The sequence below is a fragment of the Cetorhinus maximus genome, chromosome 34, assembly GCF_964194155.1.
Source record: "Cetorhinus maximus chromosome 34, sCetMax3.hap1.1, whole genome shotgun sequence".
Classification (NCBI taxonomy): Eukaryota; Metazoa; Chordata; class Chondrichthyes; order Lamniformes; family Cetorhinidae; genus Cetorhinus; species Cetorhinus maximus.
Window position 1 is genome coordinate 3,431,549 of NC_135912.1, and position 26,238 is coordinate 3,457,786.

At 50.6% G+C, this 26,238-nt stretch overlaps 1 protein-coding gene across 5 annotated transcripts; it reads left to right on the plus strand.

Moving 5' to 3' along the window:
• The first annotated feature begins 309 nt into the window (after window positions 1–309).
• On the plus strand, window positions 310–25,796 carry taf6 (TAF6 RNA polymerase II, TATA box binding protein (TBP)-associated factor). Of its 5 annotated transcripts, none has more exons than XM_078533834.1 (16): window positions 310–367; window positions 2,153–2,329; window positions 7,652–7,738; window positions 8,511–8,664; window positions 10,093–10,149; window positions 11,061–11,180; window positions 12,918–13,060; window positions 13,167–13,244; window positions 13,695–13,796; window positions 15,082–15,264; window positions 16,749–16,823; window positions 17,590–17,715; window positions 18,582–18,755; window positions 20,560–20,754; window positions 21,580–21,780; window positions 25,037–25,796. In XM_078533834.1, exons 2-16 carry the CDS (start codon window positions 2,174–2,176, stop codon window positions 25,262–25,264), a joined length of 2,079 nt encoding a protein of 692 aa, XP_078389960.1. In that variant the 5' UTR covers window positions 310–367; window positions 2,153–2,173; the 3' UTR covers window positions 25,265–25,796. The 5 variants fall into 5 exon arrangements, with proteins under 5 accessions (XP_078389960.1, XP_078389959.1, XP_078389963.1 ...); XM_078533833.1 differs by lacking the exon at window positions 310–367 and adding an exon at window positions 951–1,010; XM_078533835.1 differs by lacking the exon at window positions 310–367 and adding an exon at window positions 1,047–1,294.
• The last annotated feature ends 442 nt before the right edge of the window (window positions 25,797–26,238 follow it).

Genomic DNA, 26,238 nt, shown 5'->3' on the forward strand with positions numbered 1-26,238 from the left:
AATCCGTGACGCGGAGGGGGGGGGGGGGAGTCAATCAGGTTGGGGGTGGGTTCGACGTTGAGGGGGATCCGTGACGCGCGCGCGGCGGAGATCACGTGGGATGACGTCAGGCTCCAGGTCCTGCTCGCTGAAATGTTCACACACACAAAAAAACAAAATGGAGGCGATGGGTCAGCGGCGGCTGGTCTGGCCCGGGGGAGAGGGGGAGAGAGGGGCCGGGTAGGGCGGGGGAATGTGACTGATCACCAGGGGGAGAGAGAGAGGAGCTGGGCGGGAGGATGTTGACTGACTGACTGTCAGGACCTGTGGGGGGGGGAGGGGTTAAGATGGCGGATTGTGCCGGAGACAAGGCGCCTCGGGCCCGGGGGTGAGAGAGAGAGAGAGAGAGAGACCCAAATACCCCCCTCACCGCCCCCTCCCGGTCACTGCCTCCGCATTCCGGCCTCCGGCCACCCTCCCGGTCACTGCCCCCGCAGTCCGGTCACCCTCCCCCTTCCGGTCACTGTCCCCTCAATCCGGCCCCTAACCCCCCCCCCCCCTCCCCCTGGTCACTGATCCTCATTCCGGCCACCCGCCCCCTCCCGGTCACTGCCCCCTCAGTCCGGCCACCCTCTTCCTCCCTCCCCCTGGTCACTGATCCTCAGTCCGGCCACCCCCCCCCCACCTCCACCTCAGTCCGGCCCCCGGCCACCCACCTGGTCACTGCCCCCTGAGTCTGGCCCCCGTCCCCCCTCCCCCCTCCCCCTGGTCACTGATCCTCATTCCGGCCACCCTTCTCCCAACCACCCCCCACCCCCCCAAAGTCCGGCCACAGCCCCCCCAGTCCGGCCACCCTCCTTCCCCCTCCCCCTGGTCACTGATCCTCATTCCGGCCACCCTTCTCCCAACCACCCCTCCTCCCCCCCCCAACAGTCCGGCCACCCCTCCTCCCCCCCCCAACAGTCCGGCCACCCCCACCGTCACTGTCCCCTCAGTCCAGCCGCCGGTCCCTCCTCCAGCAGCTCCAGTGGGTGAGTGAGGGAATTTATAAACAACATATTAGTGTTTCCAAAAAAAAAGGAAGAGTCACGTTGGACACTGCTCAAAATTGAACACTTGCTTCTCTCCTCTTCCAGGCTGCCAGACCTGCTGAGTATTTGCAGCACTTTCTGTTTTTATCACAGATTTAAACCTCTTCTCTCCCCCCCCGCCCCCCCCCCAATCCTGGCATCCAAATATCCACAAACTATTGAAGAGGTTGCCTTATGAGGGAAGGTTGCGCCTATACGCTCATTGGAATTTAGAAGAACGAGAGGTGATCTTATTGAAACATATAAAATTTTGACGGGGCTCGACAGGGTGGATGCTGAGAGGATGTTTCCCCTCGTGGGGGAATCTAGAACTCGGGAGCACAGTTTTAAGATACAGGGTCGTCCATTTAAGATCGAGATGAGGAATATCTCTTCTCAGAGGGTCATTGGTGTTTGGAATTCTCTCCCCCCCCCCCCTCCCCCCCCGCCACCAGAGACCAGTGGAGGCTGGGTCATTGAATATATGCAAGATTGAGTTAGATTTTGGATTGACGTGGGAGTCAGAAGCAGTTGTGAGGGGCAGGCAGGAAAGTGGAGCTGAGGCTGCGATCAGATCACCCATGGTTTAATTCAATGACGGAGCAGGCGTGAGGGGCCGAATGGATTACTCACGCTCCTACTTCGAATGCTCGTATGACAGGTTGAGAGCGCGGGTTAGGCCGGGTTTTATCGGTAGCGGGCAAAGCACTGAAGATGCTGGAAATCTGAAATAAAAACAGGATAAAGTATGCTGGAAATTCTCAGGTCGGACAGCCTGCGTGGAGAGGGAAACGGAGTTACACGTTTCAGGTCGAAATGACCTTGCACTAGTTCTGTTTCTCTCTCCGCAGAGGCTGCCTGACCTGCTGGGAGTTTTCCCCAGCCTTTGTATAAAAGCACTGGCTCGACCTTGAACTGGAGGTGTGCGTTCTGTTCTGAGCGCGTGCACTTTAGGAAGCATGTGAAGGCTGCAGAGAGGGTGCAAGGAAGATTCCCCTGGGATGTGTGTTGGCCGGTTTGGATGAATGGGCTGGTTATCCGAAAGTGGGTTTGTCTTTTTTTTAAACCCTCTGGGATTTATTTATTTTTTTTGTTTTCTGCAGGGTATATGATGGGAACTAAGCATGGCTGAGGAGAAGAAATTGAAGATCAGCAACACGCTGCTTCCCACCGAGTCCATGAAAGTGATCGCTGAATCCATAGGAATCGCCCAGCTTTCTGAGGAAACATGCCAAAGCTTGACTGAGGAAGTGAGCTACAGGATCAAGGAGCTGGCACAGGTAAACTTGCCTTGTAAGCACAGTCCTGTGTGCCAACCACCTGTATTTATGTGCAGTCCTGTGTGCCAACCACCTGTATTTATGCGCAGTCCCGTGTGCCAACCACCTGTATTTATGTGCGGTCCCGTGTGCAAACCACCTGTATTTATGCGCAGTCCTGTGTGCCAACCACCTGTATTTATGTGCGGTCCCGTGTGCAAGCCACCTGTATTTATGCGCGGCCCTGTGTGCCAACCACCTGTATTTATGCGCGGCCCTGTGTGCCAACTACCTGTATTTATGCGCGGTCCTGTGTGCCAACCACCTGTACTTATGCGCGGCCCTGTGTGCCAACTACCTGTATTTATGTGTGGTCCCGTGTGCCAACCACCTGTATTTATGCGCAGCCCTGTGTGCCAACCACCTGTATTTATGCGCGGCCCTGTGTGCCAACTACCTGTATTTATGCGCGGTCCTGTGTGCCAACCACCTGTACTTATGCGCGGCCCTGTGTGCCAACTACCTGTATTTATGTGTGGTCCCGTGTGCCAACCACCTGTATTTATGCGCAGCCCTGTGTGCCAACCACCTGTATTTATGCGCAGCCCTGTGTGCCAACCACCTGTATTTATGCGCAGCCCTGTGTGCCAACCACCTGTATTTATGTGCAGTCCCATGTGCCAACCACCTGTATTTATGCGCGGTCCTGTGTGCCAGCCACCTGTATTTATGTGCGGTCCCATGTGCCAGCCACCTGTATTTATGTGCAGTCCTGTGTCCCAACCACCTGTATTTATGTGCGCGGTCCTGTGTGCCAACCACCTGTATTTATGCACGGTCCTGTGTGCCAGCCACCTGTATTTATGTGCGCGGTCCTGTGTGCCAGCCACCTGTATTTATGTGCGGTCCCGTGTGCCAACCACCTGTATTTATGTGCAGTCCTGTGTCCCAACCACCTGTATTTATGTGCGGTCCTGTGTACCAACCATCTGTATTTATGCGCGGCCCTGTGTGCCAACCACCTGTATTTATGCGCGGTCCTGCACCTATGCCTCTTGCATTGATGTGCAGTCCTGTACCTTCTTGTCTGTTTTTGCACACGGACTATGCGTGTGTCTCTTGTCTGTTTTTATGTAAGCCTGTCTCTCTCTCTCTCCTGTGTTTACCTGCAGCCCTGTGTCTGTCTGTACTGTACCTTTGTGTAGTTCCATTCTGCCTCCAGTACTTGCGCACAGTCCCGTGCCCATCTCCTGTATTTACACACAGTCACTGGTGTCTATTGTATTTATGTGGTCCCGCGCATCCGCCCTGTGCTTGCGCACGGTCCCTGAATTATCGCGGAAAGAGGTCACTTGGCCCATCGTGTCCACATCGGCCAAAAAAGCGAAGTACCAATCTAATCCCACTTTCCAGCATTTGGTCCATAGATTATGGCACTGGAGGTGCATTTCCAGCCACTTGTTAAATGGGTTGAGGGTTTCTGCCTCTTTCAGGCAGATAGTTCCAGACCCCCCCCCACAACCCTCTGGGTGAAAAAAAATCTGCATTTTCCCCCTAACCTTTCTACCAATTGGTTAACCTGTGCTCCCTAGTCACTGACCTCTCTGCTAAGATAAATAGGCTCTTCCCATCCACTCTATCCAGGCCCCTCACAATATTGTACATCTCAATCAAACCTCCCCTCAGCCTCCTCTGTTCCAAGGAGAACAACCCCCAGCTTATCCGATCTTTCCTCATAGCTGCAATTTTTCCAGTCCCAGCAACATCCTCGTAAATCTCCTCTGTACCCTCTCCGGTGCAATGACATCCTTTCTGTAATGAGGTGACCAGAACTGCACATAGTTAGGCCACACTTGAGTACTAATGTTTTGCATAGCTCCAGCATCATCTCCCTGCTGTATTTGTTATGCCTTGGCTAATAAATGAAAGAATATGCCTCCTTAACCACCTTTATCAACCTGCCCTGCTACCTTCAGAGACCTGTGGATATTCTATCCAAGGTCCCTCCCTTCCTCTACACCCCTCAGAATCCTCCCATTTATTGTGTAATGCTTTGCCCTATTTGACCTCTCCAAATGCATCAACCCACACTCTCTGGGTTGAATTCCATTTGCCACTTTTCTGCCCACCTGACCAGTCCATTGATATGTTCCTGCAGTCTATAGCAATCCAACTCACTGTCAACAGCATGGCCAATGTTTGTGTCTTTTGCAAACTACTTGATCAATCCACCTACATTCACATCCAAATCATTGATATATACCACAAAAAGCAGGGGATTGAGCACTGAGCCATGTGGAACCCTCCCTGGAAACACCCAGTCACAAAAACATCCATCAACAATTACCCTTTGTTTCCTGCCACTGAGCTAATTTTGTATCCAGCTTGCTACATTCCCCTGGGTCCTGTGGGCTTTTATCTTTTTAACCTGTCTACCATGTGGGACCTTGTCAAAAGCTTGGCTAAAATCCATGTAGACCACATCAACTGCACTACCCTCATCAATCCTCCATGTTACTTCCTCAAAAAATTCAATCCAATTAGTCAGACGCTACCTCTCCTTACCAAGTTCATGCTGACTGTCCTTGATTAATTTGTGCCCTTCTCTAAGTGACTGTTTATCCTGTCCCACAGAATTGATTCCAGTAATTTGCCCACGTCCGAGGTCAGACTGACTGGCCTGTAATTATTTGGTCTATCCCCCGCTCCCTTTTTAAACAAAGGTACAGCGTTTGCAGTCCTCCAGTGCTCTGGCACCGCACCTATATCCAGTGAGGATTGGAAAATGATGGTCAGACCCTCCCGTAATTTCCTCCTTGGCTTCTTTTAACAGCCTGGGGTTCGTTTCATTCAGCCTGGAGATTTAACCACTGTCAAGGGTGCTAACCCCCTTAATACTTCCGCTCTCACTATGTTTATCACATCCAATTCCTCACACTCCTCCTCCTTAACTACAATGCTTGCACTGTCCCCCTCTTTTTGAAGACAGATGCAAAGTATTCACATCCTCAGCCTCCACACATAGGTTACCTTGTTGGCCTTTTATGGACCCTACTTTTTCTTTAGTGTCCACTTACCCTTAATAAATTGATAAAACATCTTTGGGTTCTCCTTGATTTTATTTGTCAATATTCTTTCATGCCCTCTCTTTGCTTTCCTAATTTCCTTTTTGATTTCACTCCTTTCTCTGCTCCTCTCAGCTTTCTGTAGTGTTGAGTCCTTGGTATCTGACATAAGCTTTCCTTTTCCGCCTTATCTTACACTGTAATCTCTGTGACATCCAGGGGGCTCTAGATTTGGCCATCCCACCCTTTTCCTTTGTGGGAACATGTTTACCCCGAACCCCTTTGAATGCCTCCCACTGCTCTAGCGCTGATTTACCTTCAAGTAGCTGTTTCCAATCCGCGTTTGCGAAATCACTCCTCGGTTTAGTAAAATTGGCCCTTGCCCCGATTTAGAACTTGAACTCCTGTTCTACCTGTGTCCCTTTCCATGATTATGTTAAAAGTAGCTGAATTATGATGACCACCACCAAAATGCTCTCCCACTGCCACTCCTTCCAACCACCCAGCTTCATTTCCTAAAACTTAGAATCACACCCTCTCTTGTTGGACTTGCTACATACCGGCCAAAAAAGCTCTCCTGTATGCACCTTAAGAATTCTGTCCCCTCCATTCCTTTCACGCTAGAGCTATCTCAGTTAATATTGAAGTAGGTAAAATCCCCTACTATTAGTGCCCTACCGTTTTTGCACTTCTCAAGAGATTTTCCTATATCTTCTATCTCCCTCTGACTGTTTGGGAGGCCCGCAGTACTCCCAGTAGTGTGACTGCCCCTATTTTTGTTCAAATGCTCAATCCATATGGCCTCAATTGATGAAGCTTCTAAACATATTATCCCTCCTCACAGTTCTAATCTTCTGTAACCAGTTTGCCACCCCATCCCCACCATTTTATCACCCTGTCTATCTTGCCTCAATACTCTGTAACTGGGAATGTTAGGCTGCTATTCTGTCTCCTTAAGCTGTGTTTCTATAATCATCCCACGCGCTTGCCCTGCCTTTGCTCCCAGTCCCGGGCGCCTGCCCTGCCTTTGCGCCCAGACCCACACGCCTGCCCTGCCTTTGCGCCCAGTCCCGGGCGCCTGCCCATTGTATTTTCTGCCTTTTGCCTCTTAGGAGCCAGTCAGAGGCAGATTTGGAGAACAGAATAGCAAAATTGAATTGAGGAAGGAGGCTTGGCCCTTTGAGCTTTTCTTCCCTTAGGACAGCCTGGAGCCCAGGGTCACAGCATCCTTCTGTGTCAGCGGAGCCCCAGGCTGTTCAGTCTTGTGCGACCTGAAGACTCGGCCTGTCTCCCTTATAATTAACCGATAGATCTGCAGGAGAGCGGCCTTGGAGGAGTTTCTCTCATTTTAAACAATTAATAGAAATGACCAGAGTAAAATAAATCCTGGTTGAAAGTGTCTGGGTAGATTCTGAGCTAATCCGTGACCTCGTGTCGTGTTGCATGCATTGACCTGACTCTAGCCCATTCCGAAAGCCATTGTGACGAGGTCAAGTGCTGGGAAAATGTAGGCCTATAGTCTTCAAACTAACAAGAACTTGCATTTATGTAGCACCTTCAACATAGTAACACATCCCAGGGAGCGTCATCGGACAAAATTTTAACTCTGCACCACGTAAGAAAAAGAGAGAGATTTGAAGGAGTGTCTTAAAGGAGGGGGGTCAATGTTTAGGGAGGGAATTCCAGAACGTAGGGTCCAGGCAGCTGGAGGCACGGCTGCCAACAGTGGAGTGATGGAAATCGGATATCACTCGAGAAGCCAGAATTAGAGGAGAGCAGAGATCTTGGAGGTGTGTAGGGCTGGAAGAGGTTACAGAGATAGGGGAAGGATGAGGCCATGGAGGGAAGCAAAGATGAGAATTTTAAAATCGTGGCGTTGCCAGACCGGGAACCAAAGTAAGTCAGTGAGTACAGAGGGTGACGGGAGAACGTCCTTGACCAGTTACGCAGACCCGTTGTCCTTGTGTATGACTTGTTAGCGGTTTAAGTGGAAGGACAACTAGCCTCATAGCTTACTCGCCCTCGCTTTGGGCAGGAGCCCACCCACTGACCATTCGGCCCACAGTGGGAGACTGACCCTCCAGTCGGGTATTGCATCGCCTCCTTTACGGGAGACGTGTGAACCGCTTTACCTGCCTCTTCAGATAGACGTTAAAGCTGTACTGGGAAGGGAGTGGTGTCAGTGCTCTGGGAGGATGAGGTGAATGGCGCTGAAGTTCCCCCTTAACCCCATTAAAGCATCGTTTTAAACTAACGCGGCTTGCGTCTCTCCCCACAGGATGCTTTGAAGTACATGCACCATGGAAAGCGGAAGAAGCTGACGACAGTAGATATCGATTGTGCCCTGAAGCTGAAAAATGTTGAGGTGTGCCAGACTCTCTCCATCGTTTCTCACTGTTTAACTTACCCTCTTTCTGTCACTGCAGTCAACAGTATCAAACGAGTTGGATAGGTATTCGCTGGCTGTTACCCAGCTTTAGGGTATTAATCTGTGAGCTGAGGTGCAGAATGCACGCCAACAGTTAGAAAAAACTCGGTGTAACGCTGAAGGTGGCCATTTGGCCCGTTGTGCCTCTGCCGGCTCTTTGAAAGAGCTATTCAATTAGCCCCGCTCCTCTGCTCTTTCCCCACGCCTCGAATTTTGTTCCCCTTTTCGGGTATCTATCCATTCCCTTTTGAAAGCTACTTTCAACCTGCTTCTGCCGTCCTTTCAGGCGACTTGTTTCAGTTCACAACGTGCTGAGCTTTTAAAGGAGAAGAAATTTTCATCTCTTCCCTCCCTCGCCTTGGTTCCGTTGCCAATTATTTTCAACCCGTGTCCCACTGGTCACTGGCCATCCTGCCAGTGGAAACAAGTTTCTCCTTATTTATTCTATCTAAGCCCCTCGTGACCTTTAACACCTCTGTTAAATCTCCCCTTGACCGTCTCTGCTCTAAGGAGAAGAATTTCAGCTTCTGTAGTCTCTCTACACGGGCTGTTGTCCCTCATCCTGGGTACGGGAGTTTTTAAGCCAGTGGCAGTGAAGCAGAGGTTAGCGTATTGATTGAAGGAAGTTATGGGTGGCGGGAGCGGCTGGTTAATGGCGAGGGATTTGGGGACCTGTTTTAAACTGCTGCCCTATCGCTCCTCTTTGCAGCCGCTGTATGGGTTCCACGCTCAGGAGTTCATTCCCTTCCGCTATGCCAGCGGAGGAGGGCGGGAGCTCCACTTCTACGAGGAGAAGGAGGTTGACCTCAGCGATATCATCAACACTCCACTCCCTCGGGTGCCGCTGGACGTCTGCCTCAAAGGTAAACACGAGCCCACGAGTCGAACCTCCGCCCTTCCCACCCTTTCTTGTAGCCATCTCCCCACTACAGCAAGTTCCAGAAAGATGGTCGGGAGTCAAGAGGCAGCAGATGGTAGCATAGTGGTAATGTTACAGGACTCGTAACGCAGAGGACCAGGCTAATGCTGCAGACACACGGGATGAGGGGGGGGATTTAAAATCAATTAATTAGTTGTTTGGTAATACAGAACTTGAGTATTGCTGAAAAACAAGACATCCTGTCAAAGCTTTTTGTCTGGCTCTCATCCGGACAGATGCAAGAATGCCAAATTTCAAAGAGACTAACAGTTTATACTACATGAGAAAAAGGTGCTGATTGGTTGGCAAGTCAACTCTGGCCAATAAGAATGCACCAGTGAATTATTGTCCCCCATGCTTTTGTTCACGGTGATAGTTTGCTGGTGCATTCTCCATGGCAGCACCTTGACTAAATAGTTGATTTGCCAACCAATCAGCACCCTTTTCTCAGGCAGTCTAAATGATTGCGCTCTTTAAAATTTGGGCATTCTTGTGTGTGTCCTGATGAGTGCAAGACGAAAAGCTTCGACAGCATATGCCTTTCCAGCAATAATCGATTCATTAATAAACCTGAGGCAAGAGTTTTGCCCTTGTCAGGCAGGGGCGGGTGGGAGGGAGAGGTCGGGAAGCTGCCCGCGACTTCACGCCAATTGAGGCCCGCCCGGTGTGAATCGTGCGCTGCAGTGCTCTGCGCTGCCTGTGTGGCGGGGGGGGGATTGCGAGGAGGGCAAGCGCGCAAGTTTGCTCATGCGAGCAAGGAAAGCTCCCTGAGCCCCCAGAGCTGCCTCTGGGAGATGAAGATATAAAAAAAAAATCAAAAATAAAGAATGTAAAAATGTTTTTTTAAAATAAAAAAGCCCCCTTATGAACAGGGACACATTATTAATGAAAAGTTAAAAAATTTAAAAAAAAATTTTTAAATTGCTGTTGGAAACCTCATCCCGCCTGTGGATGAGGTTTCCTAAGAAGTGCAAAGGCTGCTCGGCCTTTTCGCCTGCCCGCCCGCCGTAAGGTTGGATGGGTAGCGAAAAATTACATTTAATTGGTACTTTAATGGCCCTAAGAGGCCTGTTAATTGTTGGCGGGAGCTCTGCCAGCTCCCGCGCACGCCCGCCGACTGAAATATTGCGCGGTATTACCCGGTCTGGCCCAAGTGTGACTCCCCACCCACGGCAATGCGGTTGACTCTTAACTGCCCTGTGAAATGGCACCACCAAGCCACCCAGTTATAGGCAGCTCCCCATCACCTGCCGAGGGGCGATTAGGGGTGGACAGTAAGTGCTGCCCTTCCCATTGGCATTTGCGTCCTGAAAACGAATGTAAGATAGCAAATTGAACCGGATGTAACCACCTCTTTCTTTTTGCTTTCCAGCCCACTGGCTCAGTATTGAAGGAGTGCAGCCTGCAATTCCAGAGAATCCTCCTCCCGGTAAGGCTCCAGAACGTTGGTGTCGCCTCTCTGGCAGAAATACTTCCTTCCGTGCATAAGATCAGCAGGAGCAGGGGTCGCCCGTTTGGCCCGTTGAGCCTGTTCCGCCATTGAACACGATCATGGCTAATAAACTTCCTCACCTCCACCTTCTCACCCTATGCCTCTACTCCCGTCATGTCCAAAAATCTTATCAAACCTCAGCCTTGAATTTACTCAATGACTGGGCATCCACAGCCCTCTCGGGCACAGAATTCCAAAGGATCACAACCCTCTGAGTGAAGAAACTTCTCACCTCGTTCCAAAAACCCCTAATCCCGAGACTGTGACCTGGTGTTCTAGACTCTCGAACCAGGGAAACAGTCTAAAACCTACCCTGTCAAACCCCTTAAGAATATTGTGTGAGGACGTACTTAATACGGCTGAGTAAAGGGCCTGACTTTGAATTTAAGGCTATGCTGCCATATTCTAGAGGAAGTCATTTCTCTCTTCATTCTGTCGAATCCTTAAGTCACCTTAATTCCCTCAATTGGATCACCCCTTTTAATGTTTTGTATCCAAATGAATACAAGCCTAACACGTCAATTTGTGCTGCTAAATTTTGGTATCTGCTCTGCATCTTCTTCGAGACTAATATGTTCTTCTTGAGGCGCAGTACTCAAACCTGAACCCAGTTACTCCAGATGGGGTCTGACCAGAACGTCTCTACATCTACAGTATAACAATTAATGTGTTTGTACTCACCCTGGCATTGCTCACTCAGTGTGTGATGGCTCCTTCATTATTAACGCCTCTCGAATGCTCTCAAAGTAGCTCAATTTCCATAGCTGTCTCCTTTGTTAACTGAATTCCCGATCTTCGGACTGTTGAGTTTCTAATCGCCTTGTACTCTCCCATCTCCTCCTCCTCAGCCCCTAAAGAACAGCAGAAGGTCGAGTCTACCGAGCCTCTGAAGGTCATCAAACCAGGCCAAGAGGAAGAAGGTCAAGCAAAGGGCAAAGGTCAAGGGGCTGCAGCCACAGATGGCAAAGGTCAGGAACTCGTGCCTGAGCTTCAAGACGAAAGAGCAATACGTGTCTGTCGAAGGCTGAGGGTGAATGCAAAACTGTTGAGATCTGATCTGGGGAAGACAGCAAAATAGAACAGGCACAGGAGGCGGCCATTCGGCCCGTTGTGTCCGTGCTGGGCAAGAAAGATGAAGTGACCAGAACTGTACGCAGTCCTTTAGCTGTGGTCTAACTAGTGTTTTATAAAGTGGCAGAAGACCAATTAATTTGACTGTCCGAAAATTAACTTTGGGGATAATATCTGAAAACATTGAATTTTATCCAAATGACATTGGATTTCTTTCCTCCTCCATTTACTTTTGGCTTTGCCCCTTTGTTGCTTTTACACAGAACCCAGTTTAAAAAAAAAAGACTGACATGGGGTTTGGGCTGGTGCATCAACTCGGTTCGATGCGTTCTCGCCGCTGCCAAGGCTGGTGTTTTACCTGCCACCAGTTGCCCTGAACAGGTGGCGGTACAACTGAGAGGCTTGCTATTGCCACTCTCGGGGGGGGGTAATTAGGAGTCACCTATGCCCGTGTGGGATTTCAGTCCCCTATATAGGCCCAGGCAGAGTAAGGAGGGCGGGTTTCCTTCCTGAAAGAATGCCAGTGCACCAGTTGGGATATTCCGCCATTCTGACAGTGGCACGATCTCTTCCTCCGATGCCAGTTTTTTTATTTCCAAGTTTCGTTTTGAAACTGATTTTGGGTTTTCAAACTGCCCTGGTGGGATTTGAACTCTTGTTTTCGGAGTGTAACACTTTTAGATCTTAAACCCCTGCTTCCAATTTCTCTCGGATGACCTGCAATCATTTACAATTCCTCTGGACCCAGTTTTCTGTTCCTGCACTTGTCCCATTATCACTGTCTACCTTGCAACATTGTGTTGTCTAATGACCATTGCCCTCCACCCAATCACAGGCATTTCATCTTGAGGGTTACAGAGTCTGCAGTAGAACTTACTATCTAATTGTAGGAAGCAGCTAAACAGATCATTTCTCTCTCACCCTCTCTACATCTCCCCCTCATTCTCACTCTACATCTGCCCCTCTCTCTCATCCTACATCTCCCCCTCTCATCCTACATCTCCCCCTCTCCCTCTCTCACCCTACATCTCCCCTACCTCTCTCTCTCTCTCTCTCTCACCCTACATCTCCCTCTCTCTCTCTCACCCTACATCTCTCCCCTCTCTCACCCTACATCCCCCTCTCTCTCACCCCCTACTTCTCCCCTCTCTCTCTCCCTCTACATCTCCCCCACTCTCTCTCCCCCTACATCTCCCCTACTCTCTCTCCCCCTACATCTCCCCCCCCCTCTCTCTCTCACCCTACATCTCCTCCCCCGCCCCCCTCTCTCTCTCTCTCTCTCTCTCTCTCTCTCTCTCTCTCCCCCTACATCTCCCCCTCTCTCTCTCACCCTACATCTCGCTCTCTCTCACCCTACATCTCCCCCCGTCCCTCTCTCTTTCACCCTACATCTCCCTCTCTCGCTCTCTCTCTCTCTCACCCTACATCTCCCCCCGTCCCTCTCTCTTTCACCCTACATCCCCTCTCTCTCTCTCTCTCTCTCCCCCTCTCGCTCTCTCTCTCACCCTACATCTCCCCCTCTCTCTACACACCTCTGTCTGGTATTTTTATTCTGTGACATTCTCTTGCGTGCTCTCTGTGCTTGCTCTGTAATAAAGTTCCTCCCACCCCTCTTTCTCTCTCTCTCTGTCCAGGTAAAGATAAAAAGAAGTCTCTGCTGGACGGGGGTGTTATGAAACTAAAACCGAGGACCACGCACGAGCTCTCCGTGGAGCAGCAGCTGTATTACAAGGAGATAACCGAGGCCTGTGTCGGATCCTGTGAGGCCAAGAGAGCAGTAAGATCTTTTTGAAAAGAAAAAAAAAAAAACCCATTGTGTCTTCAAGAGAAGCCTGTTCGCCATTATCTCAAGGCTGACAACTTTTCCTCGTTCTCTCGCACAGGAGGCACTGCAGAGCATAGCCACTGACCCAGGCTTGTACCAGATGCTGCCCAGATTCAGCACCTTCATATCTGAAGGGGTAAGACTTGTCATGTTGCTCTCGCTCTCACACCCCATCTCTCTTTACTTTGTGCTTGCGTCTGCCGGTGCCTAGTCTAGCCTCGTCGTGGCCCCCCTCTGTCGTTGCTCAATTTTATCCAAATCGCCCTATGCAACTTGTAACCTAGTTTATTGTGAGGAGGCTGAAGGGCGAGCCGATAGCGGTCTTTAATATTTAATGCAACGGTTTGATAGGGTAGATGTCGAGTTGATGCCTTCGCTTGTGCTTGGGGCCATCAATATGAGATAGTCGTTAATAAATCCAATTGGAATGTAAGAGAAACTTACTCCCCCCCCCCCCCCCCCCCCCCCCCCCCTCAGAGAGTGGTGAGGATTGTCACAGGGAATGGCTGCGAACAGCGTAGGCGCATTGAACTTGTCGGTTGGAATCATACGGAGTCTCGGTGTTTTTCCTATTTCGGTTCCTCAGGTGCGTGTGAATGTGGTACAGAACAACCTGGCCCTGCTGATCTACCTGATGCGGATGGTGAAAGCATTGATGGACAATCCCACACTGTACCTGGAAAAATACGTGAGTGTCGCCCCATTCTGTCTTCCTTGGAGTGTATGAAAGAACGAGTTGAATTTCCATAGCGCCTTTCACCGCCTCAGGAATGCAGCAGCCAATTTACGCACAGGAAGCCCCACAAACAGAAATAATGACCAGATAATCTTCTTGTTATTGTGATGTTGATTGAGGGGTAAATATTGGCCAGGACACCAGGGAGAACTCCCCTGTTGTGCTTTGAGTTAGTGTCATGGGACCTTTTACACACCCGAGGGGGCAGACGGGGCTCCTCCGAAAGACAGCGCCTCCCAACAGGGCAGCACTCCCTCAGTGCGGTACTGCGAGTGTCAGCCTGGATTCTGTGCTCGAGTCTCAGGAGTGGGATTTGAATGCGTGACCTTCTGACTGGGAGACGAGAGAGAGAGCGCTACCCCCTTAACCACAACCAACGCTTTAGTCTTTGGAGCGGAACTTGTAGCTGCGCAACTCAGCGGATGGGCAGCAACAACTTGCACTTGTTCTGCTATTAACACCTTCTGCTGTCTTACCTTTACCACTAACAGCACCTTCTTTAGTCTTTACCACTACCATTAACACTCTATTTGCCTTGTGTCCATGACATCTTTGTCAAACTCTCCTTAGCTCCCACCTATCCCTGACCTTCTACCTTGCACCACTTGCTCCAGCCCCCCTTCAACAGTGTAAAATCCATCACATTTCTACTTCTCTTTAGCTCTGAGGAAGAGTCACACAGACTCGAAATGTTAACTCCGTTTCTCTCTGCGCAGATGCTGCTGGACTTGCAGAGCTTTTCCAGCATTTTTTTTTTTGTTTTTAATTCCAGATTTCCAGCACCTGCAATGATTTACTTGCATTTACATATCACCTTTTAGACAGCAAAAATGCCCCAGGAGCGTTAATCAATAAACGTTTGACACTGAGCCGCACGAGGCGATATTGGGGGCAAAAGCTTGGTCCAAGAGGAAGTTTTAAGGAGCATGTTAAAGGAGGAGAGAGAGCGATGGAGAGGCTCAGGGAGGGAGTTCCAGAGCTTGGAGTCTAGACAGCTGAAGGCACAACTGCCAATGGTGGAGTGATTCAAATCGGGGACTTGCAAGGGCTCAGAATTGGAAGAGCTTAGAGACCTTGGAAGGCTGTAGGTCTGTAGCAGGTTGGGAAGGGGGGTATTGTGTGTGTATGGGGGGGTGGGGGGGGAAGCTGGATGGGCACTCTTTTTCTTTTTAATAAGCATTGCCTTGGAATTGTTACCAATAATCTTTCTCTCTTCTCTCCCCCTACCCCCTCACAGCTGCACGAGCTGATCCCCGCGGTGGTGACGTGCATTGTGAGCCGGCAGCTCTGCCTTCGCCCGGACGTGGACAATCACTGGGCGCTGCGCGACTTTGCCGCCCGCCTCATGGCGCAGATCTGTAAGAACTTCAGCACCACCACCAACAACATCCAGTCCCGCATCACCAAAACCTTCACCAAGGTAAGGCAATCGCGGTCCCCCCCGTGGCCTCTCGCGTTCCCCTCCACGCGGCCAATGGCCATTGACGACCCGCCTCACCCGACCTGTGACCTTGGGTGGTTATTTCTCAAGGGGGTCAAGGGGAACGGAGCTCCCCGTGAGCAGGAGGGGATCCTCGTTTAATTTGTTTAATCAAATTCCTCTATGATGTTGCAGGTTTTTGTTCAAATTAGGAGCACAAACGAGAGGTTTGTCGCTACACCTCTAGTCTATCTTGTTATTGTCAGAGGGCAAGGATTAAAATTCATCTGTGCAGTTACAGAAATTCTAAAATGTGTTTGTTGAAGACTGTTTGTCTTGGAACGTGTGAGCAAATCTTTGTCTGCCGCCTCTTAATTAACCCCTCGCCAGCTGCAAGAGTTTGTATTTATCTTTCTTTCTTCAGTGTAAAACATCCCAAAGTGTTATCAGACGCAGATTTGATACTGCACTGCATGAGGTATTAGGACAGGAGGCCAAAAGCTCAGTCAAAGAGGTTGGCTTTAGTGGCGGAGAGGTTTAGGGAGGGAATTCCAGAGCTCCGGGCCCAGGCCACTGAAGGCACGGCTGCCAATAGAGGGCAGGCGGTGATAGGCAAGAGATCAGAGGCCCGAGAATGCAGAGATCTCAGAGGGTTGCGGGGCTGGAGGTGGTTGCAGAGATAGGGAAGGGGGGGCGCGAGACCACGGATGAGAATTTTAAAATCAAGGTGTTGCTGAGCTGGGAGCCAGTCTAGGTCAGCGAACACGGGTTTAACGGAATGCGATTCGAGTACAGGACAGATCTTTGGATGAAGTCAAGTTTATAAAGGGTGGAAGCTGGGAGACTGGCCAGGAGAGCATTAGAATAAATGAGTATAGAGGTAACAGAAACATGGGAGAGGGTTTCATTAGCAGATGGGGTGAGGAGGGGAAGCAGGCAGTCGATTTTAGGGTGGTGGAAATAGGCAGCCTTAGTTACTGAGGATATGGGTTTGAAAGCACAGCTCAGGGCCATGGAGGAGGTTGGGGTTGCGAGCGGTCAGCTACAGCCTCAGGCATTGGCCAGGGAGGGGCTGGAGTCAGCGGCTAGCCAACAGAGCTTGTGTCAGACACTGACGACAATGCCTCCCCTCTTCCCGATCTTTAAACTGAGAAAACATCCATACCATACTGGATATCGGACCAACAGCATGGCAAACCAGAGGTAGCAGTGGCGAGTTAGCTGGTTTATCATCTGCGTACATGTGGATCCTCTCAGGCCGTAAGATTTATTGTAACGCCCCAGGCCTGATCAAATTTGGCACAACTCAGACTTTTTAAACACAAGGCCTGGTTTTGAGTGACTTTGTACCATACTGTGCTCACCGGAGCCAGAGCTAGATTATCATTGATCAGACCTCCTGGTTGGCCTGCGGGATACTTCAGACGCTCGATGCACTGAACCCTCCATATGTAACTAGGCCTGGCTCTTTGTTCCGGTTTCAGAGTTGGTTGGATGACAAGACTCCCTGGACGACGAGGTACGGCTGCATCGCGGGATTGGCTGAATTAGGCCACGATGTGAGTGTCTCTTGAAAGTGTTTAATGTACCTTCCCCGGAGTGAAGTTGTCGCAGAGCCTGGGGAGCGCGGTTACTATGGCAGCAAAAACCCCCCCGGCTCGCAGACCAATACAGACTTGTGTCCGATAATAACAGTGCTCTGGCCTGTTTGAAGTTTCATTGTCTCCACAAAGGACCTCACGTCAAAAGCGGTTCGCTGTGTGAGACCCTCTAATAAATTTGGATTGGGTAACACACTTAAAGTGGTTGTCATGTTCCCCTCTGTAGGTCTGAAGTTATTTTGCTTTTTGATGTGAGACGTAATTGTCATGTCACGTTCCTTCCTTTTTTCTAATCATTCGTGGGACTTGGGCATTTCTGGCAAAGCCAGCACCGGTTTCCCCATCCCCAAATGCCCTTGAGAAGGTGGTGGTGAGCCGCCTTCTTGAACCGCTGCAGTCCGTGTGGTGTAGGTACACCCACAGTGCTGTTAGGGACAGAGTTCCAGGATTTTGCCCCAGCGACAGTGAAGGAACGGCCGATATAGTTCCAAGTCAGGCTGGTGTGTGACTTTGGGGGAAGGAGGGAGCTAGCAGGTGATGGTGGTGTTCCCATGCACCTGCTGCCCTCGCCCTTCTAGGTGGTAGAGGCCCTGGGTTTGGAAGGTGCTGCCAAAGGAGCCTTGATGAGTTGCTGAAGTGCATGTCGTAGATGGTGCGCGTTGTATAAATCGCAGCGGTCTGTCTGTAACACCTCACGCATTAACCAAACACCATTGGCAAACAGGTGATCAAGACCCTGATTATCCAGAGGCTTCAGATAGAAGGAGAACGTATTCGAACTGTGCTAGAGGGACCTGTCGTCAGTAACATCGACAAGATTGGAGCAGATCATGTACAAAGTTTACTACTGGTAGGTGACCTGTGGAAGAAATTGTAGGGCTTGACTGGGCTTTATGTGGCGTGATGAGGTGTTGTCTGCAGAATGTTCAAATACATAATATTCATCTAAGCTTATAGTACTGAAGAAGGCCATTTGATCCATTGACCTCATGAAGGCTCTTTGAAAGGGCTATCAAATTTTCCCCTTTCCCTCATAGCCCTGAATTTATTTCCTTTTGAGGTATTTATCCAATTCCCTTTTAAAAGTTCTTATTGAATCTGCTTCCACCACCCTTTCAGGCAGCACGTTCCAGGTCACTGCCTAAAATTAACTTCTCCTCATCTCCCCTCAGGTTCTTTTGCCAGTTGTCAACCTGCGTCCCTCTGGCACTGGTAGCAGTTTCTCCCTATCCACTCTTATCAAAACCCCTCACGATTTCGAACGCTTCTATTAAATCTCCCCCTTGACCCTCTCAGCTCCAAGGAGAACAATCCCAGCTTCTCCAAGTAACTGAAGATCCTCATCCCTGGAACCGTTCCAGTCCATCTCCTCTGCACTTTCTCCAAGGCCTTGGAGAATCATCGAGTCTGGTGGCCAGAATTGGACGCACCACTCCAGCTGAGCCCGAGCAATGATTTTGAAAAGAACCCGAGATTGGGAGCGTGGGATCTTAAAGCACAGAAAGAGGCCCCTTCAGCCTGCTGTGCCTGTGCCAGATCTTTGCAAGGACTAGGCGATTGGTCCCCTCTCTCGCTTCTGTTCCCCCGTAGCTGTGCAAATATTCCCTTTCACGTACCAATCCAATTCCCTTTCCGAAATTTGCTCTTGATTCTCCTTTGACCACTCTTTTTTTTCCCCCCCCCCTTACATTGTGTGCTTCCTTTTTGCTCTTCCAGAAACATTGTGCACCAGTCGTGGCGAAGATCCGTTCTCCTCCCGACAATCAGGAGTCCTACAAGACAGACTATGGGTACCTGGGCCCCATGCTGTGTACCCACGTGGTGAAAGCCCGTGCCCAGGCTGCCATGCAGGCCCAGCAGGTGAACAGGACCACACTAACCATCACGCAGGTGAGAAACTGCAGCAACAATGCCTTGCATTTACCTAGCGCCTTTTTAACCATCAAGAACAAACGGTTGCTGAGCCATAGCAGGGATTGTTCGGCAGGCTGCTCGGTCTCAGAGAAAGGACAGCTTTTATTTCTCTGGTCTTTTTTTCAGGCTCTTTGAAAGCCTTTCACAGCCAATGGGTTACTTCTTGATGTGTACTCAGTGCAGTGCCCACTGGGGCTCAGTGGGGAGCACATGCTCTCACCTCTGAGCCACCAGGTTCCGGGTTTAAGTCCCACTCCAGGGACCTGAGCACAAAAATCAAAGCTGGCTCTCTGCCCGTGCAGTACTGCGGGAGTGCCGCACTATTGGAGGCACCGTCTCTCAACTGAGACAATGAACCAAGGCCCTATCCGTCTTCTGGGATGGATATAAAAGATCCCGCCCAACTATTTTCGAAGACGAGCAGGAGAGTTTTTCCCCCTAGCGTCCTGGCCAGTGTTGTGTCCCTCTATCAACAACACAAAAAGCAGATGATCTGGTCGCTATCGCGTCGCTGTTTGTGGGAGCTTGCTGTGTGAAAATTGGCTGCCACTTTCCTACGGCTGTGACTGCACTTCAGAAAGTTCTTCATTGGCTTCCAAAGCTTAAGACTTCAGGTAGCTATGAAAAGCGCTATATAAATCCAGCTTTTTTTTTGCAAATGTGGGAACAGTGAGAGGAAAAGCACGATGGACGAGTGTTTTTTCATCGTCGTGACTGGCTTTCTTGGTCACTGAATGGCAGCAGATAGTTACGTGAATGTACACCGGTGAAGAATGTTTACCTGAGTTGTGTCTAAGGCGGTTTCTACTCAAATGAGTACCAGTAATTAAAGCGGTGTTGCCATCATCACACCTGGGGCTAGTCATTTCTATTGGCCAACGCTGAATAAATTGCACTATTTAGGGGAAAATGGTAGCATCGTGGTAACGTCGCTGGGCTAGTCACCCAGGCGCCCAGGCTGATGCTGTGGGGATAAAAGCAAAATGCTGCAGGTGCTGGAAATCTGAAGCAAAAGCAGATACTGCTGGGAAAACTCAGCGTCCGTGGAGAGAAAATCAAGAGTTAACGTCTCAAGCCCGCACGACTCTCCGGAGCTCTGAAGAAGGGTCACACGGACTCGAAACGTTAGCTCTGTTTTTTTTCTCTCCACAGACGCTGAGTTTTTTCCAGCGTTTTCTGTTTTTTTGTTTGTAATGCTCTGGGGGGGACACGGGCTCAAATCCCCCCCACCCTCCCCAGCAGCTGGTGGAATTTAAACTGAATGAATTAAAATAACTGGAATTGAAAGCTAGCCTCAGTAATGGTGACCATGAAACAATCGGCGACTTGTCATTTAAAAACCCCATCTGGTTCACTCATGCCCCATTAGGGAAGGAAACTTGCCACCTTAACCTGGCCTGGCGCCCCCCCCATGTGGCTCCAGACCCCACAGCAGTGTGGTCGACTCTTTGGCTGCCCCCCCCCACCCCCCACCGAAATGACCGAGCAAGCCCACTCCGTTTGAGGTCCATTGGGGATGGGTAACAAATGCTGGCCTCGCCAAGCGACCCTCACGTCCCGTGAAGAAAGAGAAGAAGAAAAAAAATTCTCTTTTCTGTCATCGTTTACACGTGGGCCCCGCCTGACTAAGCAACTAGATGGCCGCTGACAGCGGTAGGGGGGGAGAAAAAAGAAAGGTCAACCGTTTCGGGAGAGCTTCATGAGCCACTTGCCTTCGAGGCGAGGGGGGACAGGGACTGCTGGTTTTACTTAGCATCTGTGCTGTCGTTGACTGTTGCAGCCTCGCCCCACGTTAACAATATCGCAGTCTCCGCAGACGTCGCGGGCACCCAGCATCATCAAAGTGCCCAGCTCCATCACGCTGCCCATGCAGACTCTGGTCTCCGCCCGCCCGTCAACCCCAACCCAGCCCTCGCCACCTGCGACCAAATTCATCATGATGTCTTCAGCGTCCGGCTCATCCAGCACGCAGCAGGTAGGCAACGCCCTCCCCTCCCCTCCCCTCCCCACCACCCCGGGCATCATTGCCCCCAGATTTACAAGTGGAAATGCTTCTTTCCGGAATTTAAGATCGCTGCCGCAAAATGATTTTCCAAAAGTGGATAATGGTTGCGACGCGAGGAAGTTACAGTGAATTTGTGCAGGAGAAGCTGGGGTAAGGTCGCCCTTGGAGTGCGATGTACAGTTCTGGCCTTCGTACTATGAAATGTTTTATAGAAGCGCTGCGGAAGGCTCAAAAATGATTCACTAGAATTATACCAGAACTGAAGAGGTTTCATTCGTTTGTGGGGCTCTTTTCTCTAGAATAAAAGGTAATGGTCGTGGTGGGTTGGCGGAGGGAGATTATGAAGAGGTTTTGTAGAGATGATGTTCTGGTCTCCAAGCAAATGGGACACTATGGGGACCATAAATGTAAGATAGTCACTTAAAATCCATTCAAGAGAGTCCTCTTTTCCCAAAGAGTGGTGAGAATGCGGAACTCGCTATCACAGGGAGAGGTTGAAGTGGATAGCAGAGATGCATTTAAGGGCAAGCTGGCTAGACACGTGGCGGAGAAAGGAGGTGGTGATGGGCTGAGATGATGTAGGAGGGGAGTTTAAACACCAGCATGGGCAGGTTGGGCTGAATGGCCTGCACTGTGTTAGGGACATAGGGGGAGGCTGTTCAGCCCCTCGAACCAGATCTGGCCATTTATTTAGATCATGCCTGATCATAACTCCCAACTGCTCTCCTTGGTTCCACAACCTGTAATATTCCTGTGTGTTTACCTCACTTCTGTCTGTTTATTTTTGTGTTGCAGCCCAGGCCGACTCTGACGATCTCCCAAAGCCCGCAGTCGTCACAACCCTCGACCAGCCCCAGCATCTTCAAGGTGCCCAGCTCCATCACGCTGCCAATGCAAACGCTGCTCACGCGCCCGTCTACCCCGACCCAGTCCTCCCCGTCGCCAACCAACTATATCGTGATGTCTTCGAGCTCCGGCTCGTCCAGCACTCAGCAGGTGAGCCAATGGGAATCTGGAATCGAAAGCTAGTCTCAGTAACGTGATCCTATCATCGATTGTCGTAGGAGCTCAGCTGGCTCACTAATGCCCATCAGGGAAGGAAATCTGCCGCCCTTACCTGGCCCTGGCCTACTTGTGAGTCCAGACCCACAGCGATGTCTTGACTCTTAGCTGCCCTCTGAAATGGCCTAGCAAGCCACTCTGTTGTACCAAACCGCTGCAGATATCATGCGGACTGCAGCGGTTCTAGAAGGTGGTTTACCATCGCCTTCTCAGGGTAGTCAACAAATGTTGGCCTAGCCAGCAGCGCCCACATATCATGAAAGAATTTTTTAAAAAACGGTGAGGAGCCTCACAACAAGAGGGTAGACCATTCAGCCCCTTGAGCCCGTTCCGTTATTCAGTTACATCCCACCCTATATGTCTGGCCATAACCATATCCTTTTGAGATGCTCCTTAAAACCTGCCACTTTGATCAACCTGTCCTGCGGTGCCAGTGTCCAGTTTCATTCAACTTGTATTTATATAGCGCCTTGAATGTAAGACGTCAAGGCCCTTCACAGGAGCGTCGTCAAACAAAACTTGGCGCTGAGCCATATAAGATGTTGGGACAGATCAGTGTGGTAGGTTTTAAGGAGCATCTTGATGGAGGGGAGAGAGAGAGAGAGAGGTGGAAAGGGTTCAGGGAGGGAATTCCAGAGCTTGGGGTCTGGGCAGCTGCAGGTATGGCCGCTGATGGCGGAGCGATGGAAATCTTGGAAGCAGAGGAGGTCAGAATTGGAGATGGTTACAGAGACACTGAAGAGTGAGGCCATGGAGGGATTTTGAAGAAAGAAAACAGGAGGGGGGAGGCCATTCAGCCCCTTGAGCCTGTTCTACTATTCATTCAGATCATGGCTGATCTGTATCTTGAGTCCATCTACCTGTCTTGGCTCCGTAACACCTGTACCTATCAAACTATCACTCAGCTTTGAAATTTTCAGTCGACCCTTTGCTTCAATGGCCTTTATTGGGCGAGGGAGTTCCAGATCTCCACTCCCCTTTGTGTGAAGAAGTACTTCCTGACATCACCCCTCAATGGCTTGGCTCGAATTTGAAGGTCCTGCCCCCTTGTTCTGGTCTTCCCCCAACCAGAGCAAATAGTTTCTCCCTCTCTGTACCTGATCAGATCCTTTAATTATCTTAAACAGCTAGATTAGATCATCCCTTAATCTGCTGTACTCGAGGGAATACAAACCTAATCTGTGCTGCCTGTCTGCCCCACTGTTTCCATGGAAGGACATCAGTGTTTGGGCGAGGTGGGAACCTGAAATGTTCCGTAGAATGCTTTCCCCACATTGCTACTATTAAAGGTCAGGGGAAGGAAGCAAGGGGACGCATTAGAGTAATGTTTGCTTAACTTTGACTCCCTCTGCAAGCCTCAGCCTCAGCCTGTTTGCTCACTACGTAAATCTCGCTTCACCGGCCAGCTGTCCTTGCGACTTCGGAGCGAGTTGAGCAATTTCCGGCTGCCTGACCCTTGTGGCCTTCCCAAGTCCAGGGCTGGTGGGGCCACCAAAAGTCCCTATAACACCGACACCAATTCGCCATAGACTGGGGAGCAAATTGGAGCCTTCACGTTGGGGTTAGAGAGGGCTGAGGTGGTGACCTGACAGAGCTCTTCCACCTTTTGATGGGGCTCGGCGGAGTAGATGAGATGTTCCCTGGAGGACTCTGCTGAGCTTTGGTCTCCTTACTTGTGGAGGGATGTACTTTTATTGGAAGCAGTCTAGAGAAGGTTCACTCAGCTGAATCCCGGGATGAGGGAGTTTGCTTTATGAGGAAAGGTTGAGCAGGTTGGACCTATACTCACTGGAGCTTCGAAGAATAAGAGGTGATCCTGTTGAAACTTATGAGATTCTGAGGGGGCTTGACAGGGTGGATGCTGAGAGGATGTTTCCCCTCCTGGGGGAATCTAGAACTGGGGGGCACAGTTTCAGAATAAGGGGACGCCCATTTAAGACAGAGATGAGGAGGAATTTCTTCTCTCAGAAGTCGTTAGTCTATGGAATTCTCTTTCCCGGCGATCAGTGGAGGCTGAAGCATCAAATTTATTCAAGGCTTAATTAACAAAGGGAGTCAGGGGTTAATGGGGGGGCCAGACTGGAAAGTGGAGTTGAGACAGCAATCAGATCAACCCTGATCTTATTGAATGGTGGAGCAGGCTCGTGGGGCTGAATGGCCTACTCCTGCTATTCCTTATGTTCATGTGATCTTCCACTTATGGGTAAGACCAGAACGTGGGGCCCGCAGTGTAAAGTATTTGCTGATAAATCCAATAAAGAATTTGGGAGAAATTTCGGCGGTGGCCCCGGGGGTGGGGAGCAGTGTCTGGCCAAGTCCCCCCTTGCAGAGAGCCAGCACAGACACGAGGGGCTGAATGACCTCCTGTACCGTGACCATGTTTTGATTCTATGATGAGAAATATGGAAGCCACCACCAGATGGAGTGGTCGAGGTGAGTATTACAGATGGATTAAAGGAGACGCATGAGGAATAGAAGGCTATGGCGATTGGGTGAGATGAGGCTTGTGTGGGGCGTAAAGGAACCTTTAAGCAGTAAAAGTGACGGTTCACGAGATTTTGATAGGCCTGTCCTATGAGGAGAGATTGAATAGGATGGGCCTACATCCTCTGGACTTTAGAAGGATGAGAAGTGATGTCTTTGAAACAAACAGCGTTTGACAGGGTAGATGCTGAGAGGCTGTTTCCCTTGGCTGGAGTGTCTAGAACTAGGGGGTCACAGTTTCAGGATAAGGAGTTGACCACTTCTTTGGACTGTGACGAGGTGAAATTTCTTTTCCCAGAAGGTTGTGAACCTTTGGCGTTCTCTACCCCAGAGAGCTGTGGATGCCCAGTCGTGAAGTATCTTTCAAGACTGAGACCGACAGACTTGTGGGCACCAGAGGAATCGAGGGATAAGGGGATAGCGTGGGAAGGTGAAGTTGAGGTAGAAGATCATCCGCGATCTTATTGAATGGTGGCTCAGGCTTGAGGGGCCGAGTGGCCTACTCCTGCTCTAAGAGAGCACAAATCGAGGCTGATGCTCTGACACGGCACTGAGCGAGTGCTGCACTGTCAGAGGCGCTGTCTTTTGGATGAGACGTTCCACCCCCTGAGAATTGAGCTGAAATCCATTCCCATCGCGTTTAATGGCTACGAAGAAAAGGGGATCGGAAGATGGTTAAAAGTTTCTTGCTTTTTCTCCCCCTCAGGTGATAACGCTGAGGACGACTCCTTGCGGAACAGGCAGTACGTCGCCCGTCACCACTACAGTGGCCAGCATTCAACCCATCGTCAAACTGGTCTCCACGTCTCAGACCGCGCCCAGCAGCACGGTGACCGGGAGCACCCAGAAGTACATTGTGGTGTCCCTTCCCTCGGCCTCCGAAAGCAAAGCCCAGTCCAGCAACAACTCCTTGCAGCAGCACTCGCCGAAATGAGACCCGTCGTTGACTCTCTTCTCCCTCTCGCTCGCGACTCCCTCCCCTCCCCCCTCCCCTCCCCCCCCCGTTAGGCGGGGAGGAGAGGGAAGCATCAAGCCCGGCGGGTGCAGCGAACGAGCCGCGGGGTTGCTCGCGGGCCTGGCACAAGCCAAGCCGAGCCTCGCCTGGAGGCGGAAGAGCAGAGCAAGCCTCGAGGTGGCTGACCGACCTCCAGCCGCCTACTCTTCTGGCGAGAGGCGGAGGGTGGGAGCGAAGTTTTCTGTTCCGCCCGGCGGGGGGATGATTGCCTCTTGTGTCTCTCAAGCAGCCTGGAAAGAGAATGACTGAAGTGCCACAAGCTGCCCGGTGGTTTCCATGGGCCGCAGCTTGCTGGCAGTGCCACCTGCCAATAAGGGACGCAAACCTGTGTAAATACTGGCACCGTGGCCCGACTGCAACTGGGGCCTCTTGGGCAGAAATTCCCACAACTCGAATCACCACCGTAAAGTTTACACAATTTTTTTTTTAGAATAAAGCTCATTTGATTAAGTCGCTCTTTACTGAAACATTAATATTGACCCCTTGCGACGTTGGAAGGCTTCGCTTCGTGAGGTGAAGCAGTTAGCTTGGCACCACCGCCCACCTCAGGCTTGAGAATGGGCTTTCTCCTGCCGCCGTTCTAACTGGGGAAGGGGGTAGGAGAATACGTTGAGGCAAGGCTCGTTGTAACGACTTGCGTTTATGTGGCGCCTTCGACGTAGCCAAAACGTCCGAAGGCGCTTTGTGGAGAGCGCCCGCTTGACGTGACTCCCAGCCAGGTTACGTGATGTTACAGCAGGTGACTGACTAAAGGTTTGCCCTAAGAGGTGGGTTTCAAGGAGCACCTTAAAGGAGGGGAGAGAGAGCGAGAAAGAGACGCGAAGGGGTTTAGGGAGAGAATTCCGGAGTTTAGGCAGCTGAAGGCACAGCTGCCAATGGTGGAGTAATGAAAA